At 43.9% G+C, this 17,858-nt stretch overlaps 1 protein-coding gene across 2 annotated transcripts; it reads left to right on the top strand.

Annotated features, from left to right (window-relative positions):
• The first annotated feature begins 69 nt into the window (after nucleotides 1-69).
• Nucleotides 70-17,197, top strand: Mat1 (CDK-activating kinase assembly factor). 2 transcript variants are annotated; one of them, XM_077659204.1, is made up of 8 exons: nucleotides 70-207; nucleotides 1,406-1,542; nucleotides 1,842-2,015; nucleotides 4,190-4,263; nucleotides 4,581-4,751; nucleotides 12,928-12,998; nucleotides 13,511-13,748; nucleotides 16,879-17,197. In XM_077659204.1, the coding sequence occupies exons 3-8, from the start codon at nucleotides 1,850-1,852 to the stop codon at nucleotides 17,104-17,106; spliced, it is 948 nt and encodes a 315-aa protein (XP_077515330.1). In that variant the 5' UTR covers nucleotides 70-207; nucleotides 1,406-1,542; nucleotides 1,842-1,849; the 3' UTR covers nucleotides 17,107-17,197. The 2 variants fall into 2 exon arrangements, with proteins under 2 accessions (XP_077515330.1, XP_077515331.1); XM_077659205.1 differs by lacking the exon at nucleotides 1,406-1,542.
• Nucleotides 17,198-17,858: the final 661 nt, after the last annotated feature.

Below are 17,858 nucleotides of genomic sequence, written 5' to 3'. Positions count from 1 at the left end.
CCGGATAATTTCGACCAAGGACTTGATTTCGACCACCGGGGTTCGCATTTCGCCTCCATCGAAATGCAGCGTGCATTGTACTCGCTTTACGGACACACACTTCACTTCTGAGCAGAAACCAATCCAATCCAAGATGGCAATTTGCGAGCGTGTTTGTGCAAGAAGTTGTGCTCGGGTATGAAGTGACGGCGAGAAGAATCGCGTAAGGTAAGCACCTTGTAGGATTATGTAGCACTGTAGCCTTCTGTAGCTGTGTAACAGCGTGCGTGGGCGTTTTGCTGGAGGAAAGATCGTTATAGTTGTTCTTTTTGAGGTCGTCGGGCAGTGAGCTGTGTAGGCTCGCGCACTTGACTCTTGGTCGGCAAAGCGGTCTGCTGTATATAATGCGAGTTTTTCTGCTTTTTTGGAGCTATTGAGAATTGTGTGGCAGCAATTAGCAGCCAATTTAACATCAACAAGCTCTTTGAGGTGCGCCCCGAGTTTTGTGAACTTCACATGCGGTTAAATTCGTTCTTGATGCTGTTTGTCAGTTTTTCTCTCACAACAAGAGAAAAAAGCAAAAACAAAATACTATAAAGATATCTTAATCAGTCTTGAAATGGTAAATTCGGAACGCCGCCAGGAATTATAATTCAGCACTTCAGGGCAACAAAGGCTACCTTGGCGTTACTCAATTGGAACAGGGCAACGAAACCCAGCTCATTAGAGCTAACCTAAACTAACCTGATTTGGTTTTGCATAATTGAGAGGCAGCTAAACAAAATATTGTGGCGTTAAGTAAAACATGATATTGTCTATATACAGCTCCATATATTCAAGACTTTCCGATAAAAATGTTCATGTTTCGAGCTTACTGTCATGTTGCATTCTTCACTAATATTGGTTTGAAAAGAAATGATCGGTTGCAAAATTACTGTTTATGTTTTGTACCTGCCGAAATCACTGTAGCAGACCCTGAAAAAAAAAATATAGAGTTAAAGCTCAATGGCAGTGCTATTCTCTATTGTGGCACTCGCTTTCAGCATTCAGTTCCACAGTTAATTTTTATTTCTTGCCCATAATTTTGGTGAGTGCTATCGCGGGGTTTTTTTTTTCTTTGCTGCTAGTAACGGTGAGGCTTCGTTCAAGAAAAAATCATCATAACTGCATAATGCGCTTTTTGTGCTGATCACTGCTCTTTTGTTTCTGGTTGTATTTTTGTGTAAAGGTCTTTGCCATGCTGAAAATCATAGAAACCTTTTCTGAGCGGTAAAAAGCTATTCAAGATTTCAGCCGAGTGTGGCAAACGGCTTGTCTGAAGAGCTGTCTGTGTGTACACATTCATAGCACTGAGAGCAGAGGTGACAGCTTTGTGGAAGTGTGTGAAAGGAGGTTCAGAGGTCACAAGGTCTTTGGGCATTTACAGGTTGCATGTGATAAGAGCTGGAAGGCGCAAGCTGTTCAATGAGAGGACAGCAACACTGTGTCACATTCAATTGGAAGTTGTCTCAGATGAAGGGTTAGATCAAAAGAAGTCATCGCTGGTAAAAAGGCATTCTGAAGGTAAGTCAAAGACAGTCAGAAGAAAGTTTTGTAGATTCTCAAAGACATTAGAAAGTAATGTTGCAGCTGACCACACGAAGTTCTGAAATATCAGTGGAAAAAATAAAAAACACAGTATTGTTTTTGTAGATATAAAAAGTGCATTGTCATTGACATAGTTCTTGTGCAAATGACGATAGAAATTTGATTTATTGAAGTGACTAGTTTGCATTGTGCAAACAGTGTTGTGTATCATTCCAGTTCACTGTGTTCTTTCAGAATAAAGTATGTCTCATCAAATTTGCTTTGAATGTTTCCAGTTGCCACCATGGATGAGCTGGCATGTCCGCGATGCCGGACAACAAAATATCGCAACCCATCGCTACGGCTCATGGTGAACGTCTGCGGCCATGCCCTCTGCGACAACTGTGTTGAACTTCTGTTCGTGAAGGGTTCGGGAGCATGTCCACAGTGTAACGTGCCCTTAAGGAGAGGTCAGTCTTTGTTGTTCTTTGCTTATAACTTTGCAGTATACCTCTGTGCCTTGCTAAAATAATAATTGTACAAGATCGGTGCATGCGTGCAGGGTCGACAGGACCGTTTGTCCTTCTTTCTCACTGGTGCTGCAGTCCCCCGATACCGCCTGGCAGGAGTTGGCAAGAAGCGCTCAAAGCAAAGTGTACACAGCATTGACCAGCCCTGGCCGCGGCGTAGTGAGGGAGTGGCTGGTTCGCCTGAGCCACTAAATGCCCCCTTTCTCAAGGCTAATTCAGAAGGGTAGACGCTTTGGCTTGGTTCATATCTTGGCTCCAGGGCAAACTTAGGTCCCAACGACAGTACAGATTTCACATGTTCAGGAAGATCCAGTCCTTGAGGCATGTGGATGATGCTTCGAGGTGAAGGTGGCTTATTGCCACACAGTCTTCAGAGGTGGTCCTCTTTGTCGCCGACGGTGTGGTTGGCTGAGGAACACTGAGCATCAACCGTTCTCAGGAGAAAGACCCACATAGGGAAACGCCGCCAGGCAGTACGGAGCCAGCTACTTGTTCAAAGACAGTAACAGCCCGTTTGAGTTATACCACTTCCTATACCACTTCCCTGGAGCTTGGAAAGGCGTTCTGGGCTACAGTCTGAGGTAATGCATCTTCGGCTATGCCGAGTAGGGTTTTCCCTCGTTGTTTGGAAGATTCATTTTTGTTGTTTTGTCCCTTTGCTGCTTGAAATGTCTCAGAATATCTAAGCATGTAATTATGCAAGTTGTTTTTCATAGAGCTTCAAGTCATGCTTCCTTAATCCCGGCATCGTAATTCGTCGCAAGACCGTACCTGACGGGGGCATCTCTGGTGTGAAGAAAGCTTTCGAGTCATCAAATCGGACTGGTGGAGGTGAAAAACCTAGGGAGAGAGAAAGTTTACTATATTATTGTAATATATTTTTCGCTGAATTGATGGTGAAAGATGTCAGTAACGTCTGCAATTTACAGTCACCCTAAGCAAAGCCTGTAACCCGTCTACACAAAACAGTCTGCAACAGTCATTTTATGCGACAATAAAATATAAGAGATGGGTTATAAAAGAACACTGCTGACATAATCCAAAATTACAAGGAGCAAAAACTATTGCAACACACTTGAAATAACAATGAAAGCTATCAAAGGAAGCTAATATCTAAAAATTGGCAGTGGCTTAGCTCAGCTATGCCAGGATATACGTAGCGAAAGCTAAGGCATAGCTTGGTTAGTCTTGGTTAATCTTGATTGCAAGGCCAGGTTAGTCTGGCCGTCTGGCTAGTTGTCATGTGGTTCGTCACACGGTTGGTCACGTGACCAGTCACGCGGTTTTTCACGTGACCAGTCACGTAGTTGGTCACGTGGTGCGGTGCGACCATGGTGGGAATGCGAGCACAGCGAAACTGCAAGATTTTGGCCAATGTAGCTTTCGCTACAATAAGTTCTTTCTGCAAACTTAGCTTAGTATAGACACATTTACTGTAATGTATGGTTAAAAACTCTGTTTTTAAATAAACTGATTTGACATAATTTGGTTTATCGATTTTCAGCAGCTACTGTTCTATCTTTTGCAGGTGTCACAGGGTATAAAGCTTTAAAAAAAATAGCTCAAACATAACGCTATCAGTCATGGATCTGATGGTTGGATGATGGCTTTATCCATTGCATTGAGTGGCAGCTTTCATCACCTAGCCTATGTTACCCCCCACCCCATGTTAAATTTTTCTTCACAGTTTTGTCTTTCCTTTTTGAAATGTCTAATTTGATAATATTTATATGGTTGCCAGACTGCAGTACCGATGTTGCTAGACTGCCTGCTGAATTTGATGCCCAAACCACAATCGTTTGCGCCAGCACTCACTCCCGCACGCTCGCTTTCTCTTTCTCGTTTCAGATACAGTTTTTTTTTTTCTGCTATGTAATGCTCGTGGGTGCTCGCTCACATTGCTGCAGCATCTCGGCAAGTGTCTCTAATTGTGACCAGTAGCCGGCTAGCGTGTGGGTACAGCTGGCGTTACATAAACTCTTAATGATAGTTGAAAAGTCGTATGAGAGCAGTGTAGCAGAAATTCGGCGCTGCTGAGGCTGTTGGAAGAGTGCTAGGGTTTTCTGCATTTTTGTTCCAAGCCTAACATGCATTGACGCTTCAAAAATTTGCAGGTAATTTCCGACTGCAAATCTTTGAAGATTCGAAAGTTGAGAAGGAAGTGGACATACGGCGAAAGATACTCAAAGTATGCTGTTTTCCTTAATATCATTGTCATGTAATCAGGAAGAACCAATATGTCAGTCCAATTATACATTCCGTTAGTATAGTTCATTGTTACTGCTCAGTTTGTCAGTGCTAAAGCTACATCTTTGCCTATGCTAAGTGGTGGTTGTAGCATTACCTGACTGCTCTCTTGGCTTTTACATGAAAATATATATCTCGTATTTGTTGTGATTGATTTATTGAATTGTAGTCATTTGGCCTCATCTGTGGCCTGATGGAACCTAAAAGGCGCACCTGTTTTCTTGAGTGATTCACACCGCATAATTGCTGTGTTTTAAGGACTACAACAAGCGGGAGGAGGACTTTGAGACCCTGCGAGCCTACAATGACTATCTCGAAGAAGTGGAGACAATAATCTACAACCTGGCAAATGAAATTGATGTGGAAGCAACACGCCGGAAAGTGGAGCAGTACAAGCGGGAGAACAAGGCCCAAATACAAAAAGGAAAGGTGTGTACGGTCACTGCTGCTTTTTGTTTCCGGTTGTTTTTTGTTTCCTTTTGTTCAGTACTGTTGTCACACAGTATTTCTGGCTATTGTTTCTGACTTTTCTCTTGTGTACCTGTGTAGGGATATCTTTATGAGAGAAAAACTGTTTGCAGATTTACTTAAGCGTAGTGAATGAAATTAAGACTTCATGGTCAAGAAACAATTGTTGACAGCTGGTTTTTAAAATACAAAAACTCTAGCACACCCAATTTTCTATTTTAATTCACACTTGGTGATTGCATGCTGCGATTAAAAGTTTGCGTGCCCCTAGGGGAAAGGCACAGGCCGTTTTTTTTTTTTTTTTTCAAGATTCCCTACGCTGATCACAGAGTGTCTCATCAGCAAGGCCGCTTCTCCAAGAGGCTGTGACAGAAGCGTCGGAATGATGGCACAGCATCTTCATTGTTGTGGCAAAACACTCCAAAGTTATGAGCACGGTATCATCTTCAGAGACGTCCAAACCATCTTCGACTTTGTGGCCAGTCCAATGAACGGGCTGTTGCTTTAATCATGGAGCTATATTTTGACTTTGATACTCGAGGGACTATAAGCACTCGCTGATCGGTTGAAGCAGCAGAAGCAGTTGTGGCTCTGAGTTGCGATGAAAAATGCAGTGCTGGAATTGCATCGTTTGTGTCTGTGGGTTGTCAACTGCTTTATTTATTACAAGCACAACATATGCAGAAACAAAATTTCATTAATTAATAAAATTATCATCCTGATAAAATATGTCTAGAAATACAGAATCTCGGTAATACAAAGCTCATTTGCTTGCGAAAAAATTCGTATCATCCGAAATTTTGTATCATCCAAATGAACAAAATTCATATGCAGAAGCATAAAAAATGCATGCACGCAGATCTGTTTACGATCGACAGGATTTATTCATGGCCATGCAGCCACGCTGCTCGCGGTACATACCTCGCGATTAGCGGTCGCAATTTCGGCGATATGAGGGCAGCGCACCGCCGCTCACTGCTCGCGGTGCTTACCGCGCAATTATCGATCACGATTTTGGCAATGTTAGGGCCACGCACCGCCAGTCACTGCTCGCGGTGTGTACTGCGCGATTAGCAATCGCAATTTCAGCAATGTTACAGCCGAGCTTGGTGCTAGAGGATGCGATCACGGCTCGCGTGTTCATATCATCCGATGTGGTGTGGGAGAGAGTTCGGAACATCCGGAATTCCGCACATTGTGTACAATGCACTCCGGCCGGGGAATTTTACGATTTCATATCATCACGAAATTCGTATCAACCATGTTCGTATCACCGAGATTCTACTGTAAATGTGTGTCTGTTGCTTTTTATTGTAGCTCCTATGCAACTGCAGTGACATCTGAGTTGCTTAGTTACCACAGGTAATTGTTCCAAAACTGGTGTGCCGCTGAGACTGTCAACACTTGTTGCCCCATCTGTAGTGTCAGGGGCCATGCAGTTGCAAATGGGGTCGCCAAATCGAAGGTGTTTTGGCAGTGGCACATACCTTACTATCTCCACAACTGGTACAACAGCCAAGCAGTGCGTCTGCCTCCTCTGCTCCAGACCTCTTCAAGGGGTCAGCCCTTCAAAAGATCTCAGTTGAGTTATAGGTAGGGGTGTGCAAATATTGAAATTTTCGAATACGAATATGAAGAAAAAAAGGCTTCGAATATTGAATTGAATATCATTGCAGTATAAAAGAAAAAAAATTCAGGAAAGAAAAAAGGTAAACGATCCATCTTGAGAAAACGAAGCAGCACGAAAAAACGGGGACGAAAAAGACACACATACGACAGGACGAATGCAGCATTCGTCCTGTCGTATGTGTGTCTTTTTCGTCCCTGTTTTTTCAAGCTGCTTCGTTTTCTCAAGATGGATCATTACCAACTGGCCCAAACTTCGGTGGTTTTGCATAAGGTAAACGAGCAAACGTTACCTTATCTTTTTTTTTTTTTTTTTTTCAAAATAGTGTACGGTTTTTGCAGCTGAAATAAACAACTAGGCTACCTGAGCACCATATAAAGAAACATGACACACACAGAAATGTATACTAGATTAGACAGCATAACAGTGTGATCATGCAAAATGAAATCAATAAAATGACAAGGCTGGTTACAAAAAATAACATGACGGCTGCTAGAACCTCATTAATTTGGAGTTCAAGGGGCTGGAAGAAATGTCAGAGTTCTCCGAAGGTCGATTATGCGAAGAGTTATGTGATGATGGCCGCAGCTGGCAAAGGACAGAGTAAATTGGAGAGGCATAGGAGAGGCCTTTGCCGTGCAGTGGGCGTAGTCAGGCTGATAATGATGATGATGATGATTTATAAATTGCCCCGCGGGCCCGGAAAAAACAGAAACTGCCGATTATTGCTCTAAAGCCTTATGAGGCGGCTATATCACGCAACACCTATAAGCCCGTGACGAGCGCCCAGTTTTTGCACGCTGGAAGAACAGCGTGAACGCTAGCGAGGAGGAACGCACATTGACATCAGAACAATGGGACTGCTTCTAAAAAAGAATGAGAAATGAACAGTGATGTGCCAGGTGGCATCTGAAAGTGGCGCGGAGCTAGGATTGGGCTACCGGCGAATGCGTGGGCAACAGCTGCAGTTGCCATGGGCGAGCGGCGAAGCTCGGAAACTATGCAGCCAGGCCGGCCAGGCTATTTTTTTAGCCTAGCGACAGGGGCGCTCCGAATGTTGTCACACTAAAGCCCCTTGATAATATAAAGTGCCGACACTCCTCTGCGCAGCGCTTTCCTCCTCGTTTCTCCTCGCGTGCCGGCTCCCAGCGCTGCACACGGCACGCTTTTTCGTTCAGGCGCCCGTGGGCCATCTCCAGCATTGAATTCGAGGAGCACATGAAGCGTTTGCATGCTGTTTTCGAGGCAATTCGTTCCGCAGGTTTGTCCCTCGAGCCTGAAAAGTGCCACTTCGCATTTAGGGAGCTCAAGTTTCTTGGCCACATCGTGAGCACCCCGACCCACAAAAGACGGCCGCCGTTGCTGCATTCCCCCAGCCAACAGATAAACGAAGCTTGCGTCGTTTTCTGGGGCTCTGCGCCTATTATCGGAGATTCGTTCAAAACTTATCCACGCCCACAGAGCCACTAACTTGCTTGACGAAAGAAACCGAACCCTTCTTCTGGGGCCTGGGTCAGGAAAAAGCCTTCACAGAAGTTAAGGCCCGCCTCAAATCTATGCCGATCCTTGGCCACTTTGACAAGGAGGCCGGCATGAAACTGCACACAGATGCCAACAACGTTGGTCTTGGTGCGGTGATTGTGCAGTGGCAAGACTGTGTAGAACGCTGATTGCATACGCAAGTTTCACTTTGTCCCGTTCCAAAGGGAATTATTCCACGCGGAAAAGGAGTGTCTGGCTATTGTGTGGGCAGTCATGAAATTTCGTCTGTAGCTGCACGGCCGCCGTTTCGAGTCATGAGCAATCATCACTCCTTGTGTTGGCTTGCCAACCTGAAAGATCCATCAAGGCGGCTTGCTCGCTGGAGCCTTCAGTTGCAATAGTTCGACGCCACAGTCATGTATAAGTCAGGTCAGAAACTTAGTGATGCTGATTGTCTCTCCTGAGCTCCTCTTCCGTGCCCACTGAATAAGTTCGAAGATGATTCTGCTTTCCTCGGCACTGTCACCACATTCGCCCTTGCCCAACACCAGAGGGCTGACTGCGAACTGCTGCCTCTCATCGAGTACCTCGAAGGAACCACTCTGTCTCCACCCCGGCTCTTCTCGCACTGACTCTCTTCGTTTTGCTTACAAGACGGAGACATCTACAAGAAAAACCGCGGCTCGACTGAAACTGCATATCTCCTTGTAGTCCCCTCCACGTTTCATGAGTTCTCACTCATGCCACGACGACCTTTGTTCTGGCCACCTCGGTTTTTCCAGAACATTGGGACGCCTCTGCCACAAATACTACTGGCCTCGGCTTGCTGAGGTTGTCCAACGCTACGTTAGAACCTTTCGTGAGTGTCAACGCTGGAAGATACCGCTGACAAAACCGGCCGGCCTTCTGAAGCCAATTGATCCACCTCAAGTTCCATTTCAGCAGGTAGGCGTGGACTTACTAGGCCCATTCCCAGTGTCCTCCATGGGTAATCGGTATATTGTTGGTGCCACTGACTACCTCAGCCCCTACTGTGAGACCAAGGCTCTTCCACGGCGGCTGAAATTGCTCAGTTCTTTGGTCATCACATTGTGCTTCACCACGGTGCCCCCACGGTGACGCCCTGACCGTCACCCAGATTGTGCCCCCTCGTCTGTTATGGGCGCCGACCAATTTGTTAGTGACACAGAAGCCGCTCGCCATCTTGTTAGACACCGAATTCGACACGAGCAGGAAACTGACGCACGGCGCTACAATCTCCGCCACTGGTAAGTGATTTACAAGCGCGGCAAGCACGTCTGATTATGGAGCCCAATACGTTTGCGTGGGCGCTCTGAAAAGCGTCAGCACTGCCACTTCATACCCTACGAGGTGCTACGCCAACTGAGTGAGGTGAATTGTATGAAGTGTTCCCGCAAGGAACTGTCCGCTCTTCTCGACCGCCCAAGTCTGAAGTCGCCCACGTATCACGCATGAACCGGTATTATGCCCGTTAGCCCCTTGCGAACTTCACATTTAATCCTGCTGCCACACGCGCCTTTGCACTTTCGGTGCCTCTATACTGTTTCCCTCCTTGACGGTGGCTTCGAGGTGATGCCTGTTGAAAGGAGGGGGTCAGTGCCACACTGCTCACATTCTGCCGGTACCGCAATGCAGCTGAATGGCATGAATTGGCTCATGACGCAGCGAGGAAGACGACACTTCCGCTCGGGTGTGTGCTGCTGGTCTGCTTGGCCATTCGAATAAAAGGCCCTGTTTTGAGTCGCGCTACGTTCTCGCCAATGCAATTCACCGCCTGTTTATATTAGGTATTCCGAGGTCTGAATTGGGAACAGTTTGGGATAAGAGTTAATGGAGAATACCTAATTAATCTGGGATTCGTTGATGACATTGCTGTGCTGAGTCACTCAGGAGATGAACTGCAAATCATGAGCAGAATGGTGGGTCTAAAAATTAACATGCAGAAAACCAAAGCAATCTTCGACAGTCTAATAAGGGAACAGCTGTTCACAATTGGTAGCGAAGTGGTAAAGGAATATGCCTACTTAGGGCAGGTGGTGACAGGTGATCCGGATCATGAGAGGGAAATAACTAGAAGGATAAGAATAGGGTAGAGTGCATATGGCAGGTTCTCTCAGGTCATGAATAGCAGGTTACTAATATCCCTCAAGAGAAAAGTATACAACAGCTGTATCTTAACGGTACTTGCCTACGGGGCAGAAACGTGGAGGCTAACAAAAAGGGTTCAGCTTAAGTTAAGGACAACGCAGCGAGCCATGGAAAGAAAAATGATAGGTGTCACCTTAAGAGACCGAAAGCGGACAGGGTGGGTGAGGGAAAAAAACGCAGGTTAATGACATCCTAATCGAAATCAAGAGGAAGAAATGGGCTTGGGCAGGGCATGTACTGCGAAGGCAAGATAACCGCTGCTCCATAAGGGTAACGCAGTGGATTCCAAGAGAAAGTAAGCGTAGCAGGGGCGGCAGAAGGTTAGGTGGGTGGATGAGATTAGAAGGTTTGCAGGCATAGGGTGGGCACAGCTGCAAAGGACAGGGTTAATTGGAGAAACATGGGAGAGGCCTTTGCCCTGCAGTGGGTGTAGTTAGGCTGATGATAATGATCGTACAGCATACAGAAATCTTGCTTCGGCTTTTCCAGCACACACAGAAGCTTGATCCAAGTGGATTTTAGCATTTCCTTCAAGTTCCTTTGACTAAGTCTTGCACATTGTTGAACCAAGGACATTCCTATCCAGTTTTAGTTTTGGTGTTAGCACTGTAGCGTAGCTTGTATGTTCAATAGACTTTCATAAACTATTTTCTAGAAATTGGTGATACCAAAAAGTATGGAATGTCTCTGAACACAACATGTTCTTCGTCCTTTTAAGGCTCGCAGTTTTATAGCATAATTATTACTCTTGTTCCGTATGGACCCAACAGTCATTAGACTACCCTCTGCCTTCCTTGGTGTATCTCGAACTTCTTGAGATCATCACCGGCCCTCTCAGTGATGATTCTGGATGACAATGTGCTCTTGGAATTTGTTACCTCCATTTCTAAAAGCTGCTGCTTTGCAGTTATGAAGGGAGACGTGATGAACCTCAAAAACACTTCATGAAGAAGGAAGCCCCTTTCTGCCAGCATCTGGTTTCTGTCCTGAAGCACATCCAGGAGACTTTTGAAACGAGAAAGAGTGACACGTGAACTCCATCTGTGCAATAGCTTGAAAACATTCAGTGTAATACATAGAAGCGTGCAATACACCACATGTAAGCTGTACCGCAGCTGTGGCCAAGTGGTTGAGCATCTGCCTCACATGCGGGAGGTGCAGGGTTCGATCCCCAGTGCCGCCGGGTACACACCAGTGATACAATGGGTACAAGCTTTCTCCTGGTCTGATGCTCGGCTTATTTAAAGTAAAAAGCTTGGGAAATGGGTCTCTGACCCCACCTTGAGAAGTCAAAAATACCTTGTGCATGGCGCTCTTTGGCCATAGATGCCCTTGCGCCATAAAAATCCATAATCATCATTATCACATGTAGGCTATAGGTGTAGACATTTATTTCCTTCACATGTATGTTCAGCACCTAGACAGTTTGCAAATGATGCTTTGTTGCACAGCAACAATTGATTTTTTTACCATTTGTCCCAGGTGTCAGTTCTCCTGCATGCTGTACTAGGAAAGGCAAAAATAACCAGGCTATCTTGCCTGCTATTTTTTTTTTTAAGTTGTGTTATTCCTTATTCCTGAAGTGAAGCTTTTCATAACTGATTGACTCTGAGTATGAAAAGAAGGGTGGCAGATAATTCTTATCACTTTGTAATGTGATAATTTTGTTGGTCACCCTCCTTTTCCACTCACAGAACTTGAAAAAACATAACTGCTCCATGCAGGTCCACGCAAACGGAGAACTTTAACGGAACATTTTGCTTGTAATTTCTCCACACTTGCTGCACGCTCATGTTGATTGGTCTGCTGGTGAAAAATTGTTTCGGTATTGGGCATGAATTTAGCAAATAAGTTCTCGTATAATAATGTATAAATCCTGCAAGTGCTCATAACGCGTTTACCTTCACACTGTGACCTGAACGTCAGGCACTGAGACCCCACCATGGCCAGTGTTGCCGTTTCGGTAGCTGATCATACTGATTTACATAGGCATTATGTGTTGGCTCTGGATTCGAGCAACTTTCACATGGCACAAATGCCTGAGAAAAAAGTCATTCAGGGCTTATAACATCTTGTGACGCTTTATTGACGGAAAATGAGTAATACATTTGCAAGCCTACGGCCGTGTGCTGCTACCGTTGTCATGCAAGGACAGCTGTAAATTCCTTCCGCAATGCTTTCAACCATTTACCTCTAATAAAATGCTTGAAGCAAAGCCTAGAGTTGTCCGTGGTGCTCATTGCAGTTAGTCTGCCAGTGCATTGCAACGGTGCACTCTTTTTACCGCTCACTACTTGATGGCACTTGGAACATGTTGTATCCCGTCCCAGTGGAGTTGCTGTAGTTTGAAGCAGTGCACAACCCCATTTTTCCAGCGATGTGAGCGTTAGTATTATGGAAAGATCGAAACCAAAGCAATGCCTGCACAAGCAAAGCCACAGGAATGACCCGAAAATCCAAATTCACGTGACAGCGGTTTGCCGTGACGCATGTCCACTGTAGTTTGAACACCACCTATTGGAAAGCAGTCCACAGATGGTGATATCTTCTAAATGGTTGACTGTAGCCAAAATGGAAGCTGCATTTTGACTGACAGAACGTTCTCTGCACATTTCCATCCAGGCTGTCCATATTGCCACTGTAAACTTGTTTGTTTAGTGCCTACTTTCAAGCATAAGTACAGACTGCCATGTAAAGTTATTTTGAGTCAGTAAAGCCCTTGTGCATTTAGAGTAATAAAAGCAGCATTCCTTTAATTATAGCTATAGTAATTCAAACTGATTTGCCTATCTAGACAAGGTCAAATAGCTGGACACTGATAGTAACCTTTACTTAGTTAATTCCTTTTTCTCTTGGCAGCTTAAGGCTTCAAAGGACGAGGAGTATTTGGAGGAACTTTTGGAGCTAGAACGACAGGAGACTGAATTGAGGTATGGTTTGGAATTTGTTTTATCTCGTCTGTCTATTGTTCGTATAGAACTATACCACGTTTCATAGGGTCAGCTTGAGTTTAGTGCAGCACGTTTAGAGAAGTCCTCAAAATGTACTTAGTCTTAGCGAGGAAATCATTATATATAACCCCAAAGTGAGCACAGCCAATCAATAAATGTGCCTGAAACACCATTGTACAATACACTTAATAGGTTGCCATCACACAGAGGGCATTGACTTTTAAGATGTGTCATGATGTCAGAATCATAACACAGTTCATTAGTGGCAGATGTGGAGAGTGATGTGTTGTATGTGCAGTACATGAGTAATTCAAAGACACGGCTTGCCTTCAGTCAGATTTGTCGGCTGAAAATGAAGCTGTTCAGCTTGAGAAATGTTTGCTGCTACTGAACATAAATTAACATTCTGTGGGAGGTCCTATGCTGCAAATTGCACACTTAATGTCATCATGCAAATGTGCAAGCATGGTCGGCTTATAAATGTTTTGCAGACGTGACCAGCTGGCTGAGGTGGAGAAGGCGGCTCAGCGTGAAAAGTTGAAGCAGAAGGAGTCACTGATTGATGACCTCATGTTCTCGGACTTGCCGGCCAACAAGATCCTGGCCAGCCATGGAGACAAGCTCCGTCAGGTAGCTTGTCCTAAGCCACTGCCTCCCAAGCCAGTTGCTGCCGAGTTCTCCACGGGGATCAAGTTCCGCCAAAAAGAGGCTTTCCTACCAATACCAAAGGTCTCCCTTTTTTTTTCTTCTTTGTGCTTCATATGCAAATCTACTCTTCTCTTGTCATGTACGCCCTTCATTATAGTGTTGTCACCCACTGCCAGCCATTGCCATGGGTGCACAAACTTATTACTATGGTGCAGCCCCCTGGGTGGTTTTAGCTGCCATTTAAACTTGGGCAGTGCTTTCTTGTCTAGTAGTCGCAACACATCTACGTCCACTTCATGTCGTCACACGACTGCTTTCTCTAGTGACACAGCAGTCATATTCGCTAACTTGAAAGGGCATGGAAAGGGCAGTTTATTATGTGCGCAGCTGAAAATCGCAAGAATGGTAGCTAATGACATATGCAAAGTTTTGTATATATTTTAATGTTTTTTAATCCATTTCTGGCTCAGTGTAGCGGCCTATTTCTGTTTTGCCTGTATTTTTTTGTGCTACCAACATATTTAAGCAATAAATTTTCTAAAAGTTTTGCGCACACAACTCTGGCATTTTGTTTGTTTGGAAATATAATCAGTAAGCTACTGTTTGATGTATTACAATGCGCAGTGCATTTAGCACTTCTTGAAGAAATAATTTTTATTTTAAGACACACAAAATCGATCATTTTTTTGTGGTAAGGAAGAGTTAATCTCCCTGTCAACAGGCATGTTTTTTGCACTGACTATGGTATAGTTTGTTTTGGTTATGTTTAGTCACAAGTCATCGCTAATAAACCAGCTTGATCACTGACTCAGCAAAGTATATGCTGTGGCTTCTAGTTCTTTCAATTTTGATCTAGAGAAAAGTGCATTAGGGTCATGAGCATACAGCAGAATGTCTTGGGTGAAAGAAAGAAAGGCGTACCTAAAATTGACGGAAACCGATTGAAGAGCGCTAATGGAAGAGAACACAGACACAAGCGCTCGTGTCTGTGTCCTTCTGTTCCGTCCTGTCAGCACTGTTCAGTCGGTTTCCATCAACACGCACCAACCAGCCCGACTAAGCACTATTGTGACACTCCTTTACTTATGGTTTTAAGTTTGGACACATAATCACCCAGTTTAATAAACTGCTTAGATAGCTTTTAGATATCTAAGATATCACTTAGATAGCTTTGCGTTAGATTATTGGCATGTCCCCGAATTCTTTATGTACATTTAGCTTTCTGAGCACTAGACAATGATTATTAGAACCAAATGCTTTTCTGGTGTCAAGGAACTTACCAATTGTGTAAAGTTTCTGTTTCATATTTTCAATTATTTTTTCTTTAATTTGAATTAGTGCTATTTTAGTGAATTTATTCTTGGAAAAGCTGAACTGTTTTGTGGAGATTAATTGAAAATTAATCGAAAATTAATCTCCACAATTTAGTCTTTTGTGTGTAAGGCATTTTAATATTTTCACAAAAACACGAAAGCGATATAGGTCAGTGGTTATCAAGATCATCTTTTGAGCTGCCTTTATGTATTCCTGTTACCCAGGCAATTTTGAGCTCATCTGAAAAGCATCCGCTATAAAAGAAAAAAAGTCCGCTGCATGGCTTACAATCGTATACCTGTGTAAGCGAAGTGGTGACAATGGAGGCTACCAGTTTAATTGGCTGTGGCTTGATATCATCAGGTCCTGGACCAAAATCACTTTTTAAAAAATCAAATGTATGTTTAATCTTGCATTCATGATGAGTAAAGTTTAGGAAAATCATACCTTGTGTGTGTTCATTTTTTATGCATGAAATATGATTAAATTTCGTACAGGTATGCAACTTTTTGCACCAATTTCAGAACTGCATTTTATTTTAAACTTGCTGGTATAGTTGACGAGTGATTACAAAAGACGCAAAGGTTGTTGCAGAGAACGCGTATCTGCAGAAGTACAATTTTAAATGAGGGAAGCTGCATCGCAGAAGCGTCATTGACACCTCACAATGCCTTGATTAAAAGTGATCCCTGGGGCGTTAAATAACAGCAACCGCGTGCACAAGTTTTTCATGTCAGCATGTTCACAAAGCCATGTTCTATACAATAAAGCTATTATTTCATTTTTAGGTGCCCAGTACTCATAATAAAAGCTAAACTCCAACATGCATATTTACAAGAAAATGTTTCTTGCAAAATTAACTTTCAATAACTATTCCGCGTGTACACAGAAAAATCGAGCACTTTATTGCACTCCTCAGTGCCTCGGGATTCATGCAGAAAAGGCAGAACTATTTTGTTGTCTTTCGTTGTGAAATTCTGAAAGGATGAGTGATAGCAATTGCATGAAAAATTAAGGCTGAGAAAATCAACCCTAAAGTTTATTCCATCGTTTTGCTTTCAGTCATAGAAATGGAACATTGCAACCAACGGAGTTCTGATCTCTCCTCTTCATGGTGATGCTAAGATGGTGTCGTTCTGTCGCCAGAAACCCATGTAATTCATGATGTGCTCGCAATTTTCAACCGCCACATATAAAAAAGTCATTTTCTAAATTTTTACTGCATATTTCACTATAATTTTTTTAGACAGATGAATCCACGAGAAAGAAAAATTGAATAAATTGGCCATTTTATTTGCCATGTTCCCCTTAAGCAGAATGTTGGGCAAAGCTGCAAAGGTACAATGTTGAGCAAACACCATCAGTCTGGCATGGGACCTCATGCCGACCATGAATAAATTAGAGAACCATTCTGTTGTCTTTCGTTGTGAAATTCCGAAAGTATGAGTGATAGCAATCGCATGAAAAATTAAGGCTGAGAAAATCAACCCTAAGGTTTATTCCATCGTTTGTGTCATTTATTGTATGGTTTGGCTTTCAGTCATAGAAATGGAACATTGCAGCCAACGGAGTTCTGATCTCTCCTCTTCATGGTGATGCTAAGATGGTGTCGTTCTGTCGCCAGAAATCCATGTAATTCACGATGTGCTCGCAATTTTCAACCACCACATATTAAAAAAAATGTCTTCTAAATTTTTACTGCATATTTCGCTATAACTTTTTTAGACAGATGAATCCACAAGATTTACGAGAAAGAAAAATTGAATAAATTGGCCATTTTATTTGCCATGTCTCCCCTTAAGCAGAATGTTGAGCAAACACCATCAGTCTGGCATGGGACCTCATGCCGACCATGATAAATTGGAGTCTTATTGTTAAGGCTGTGTTTCTGTTGTAGGTGGTTGAAGGTCCCTTGTACAAGTATACAGCTCTGGAGCAAGACTTGTGTGGACCGACAGCTCCAAGCCTGGAATCTCTTTCGCCATCTGGCTACACGGCACACGTGCGGGCCACAGTGGAAGCTGAGGAGGCGGGTGGCTTTCTGGCAGCACTGGCATGCCAGCGTGCGCTGCAAGATGCCTTTTGTGGTCTCCACTTCAAGGTTGTCGAGGAAGTCTCATCCTGACCGGTTTCTGGTGCGTCCACCACCTGTCATCTTCATTTCATGTGTTTGAATTGCTTTAAAATTTAGCAAGAAATAAACTGTTCACTGCATAGTCTGGTTAAAAAGTGCTCCTTCATGTGTTTCGTCTCAGCCAGAGCCTTGTCATAAACTTAAGAGTGCCTGCCCAAGCACAGCTGAGACAATTAAGGATAAGCAAGCCACTGCCAATGAAGTGTTGCCATCATAGTCCATGAATGTTGGCTGTTGTTGCCCATCACTTTTGGCATCTTAGTGTGGTGCTTTGGTGGCACAGTAATCAGCTGGGGCGTAGTGCAACCTATATCTTGGTACTTTCAGAGGAATGATGCTACTGCATGTTTGCCTTATGAAACTTGGTCGAGTTTCATAAAGCACCCCAACACACTGAAAACTTCAGTTAAAACCATGGCTACAAAAGACGACTGGCTTAAAAGCATGACAACTCCATCTGATTATTGAGTGTGCTGAAGTTTGTCCAGCAGCAAAAGTCATCAAATTGGATTTAATGCAATGGTTCTGTGGTAGAACATTTGCATTGCATTCAGGGGGTGCTGGGTTTGATCTCCAGTGCCGCCGTGTACCCACCAGTTTTCCAATGGGTGCAAGATTTCCCCCAGCTTAGTGCTCGGCTTTTCTGGGGAGAACTGATTGGTAAAAGGGCCTTGGACCAAACCATTGCGTTGAAGGGCCAGTGATTCGTTCCGCCGTCAAGCAACCCTAAATCCACCTTGTGC

The sequence above is a fragment of the Amblyomma americanum genome, chromosome 3 (genome assembly GCF_052857255.1).
Source record: "Amblyomma americanum isolate KBUSLIRL-KWMA chromosome 3, ASM5285725v1, whole genome shotgun sequence".
Classification (NCBI taxonomy): Eukaryota; Metazoa; Arthropoda; class Arachnida; order Ixodida; family Ixodidae; genus Amblyomma; species Amblyomma americanum.
The sequence above is the reverse complement of the archived record's forward strand: the minus strand, read 5'-3'. Positions and strand labels throughout refer to the sequence as shown.

Bases quoted from the DNA above. Each gene is read 5' to 3' on its own strand.
- Mat1 (XM_077659205.1), top strand. From the start codon at position 1,850: ATGGATGAGCTGGCATGTCCGCGATGCCGGACAACAAAATATCGCAAC. The intron at 4,264-4,580 runs GTATGCTGTTTT...CTGTGTTTTAAG, and splicing joins TACGGCGAAAGATACTCAAA to GACTACAACAAGCGGGAGGA. The intron at 12,999-13,510 runs GTATGGTTTGGA...AATGTTTTGCAG, and splicing joins CGACAGGAGACTGAATTGAG to ACGTGACCAGCTGGCTGAGG.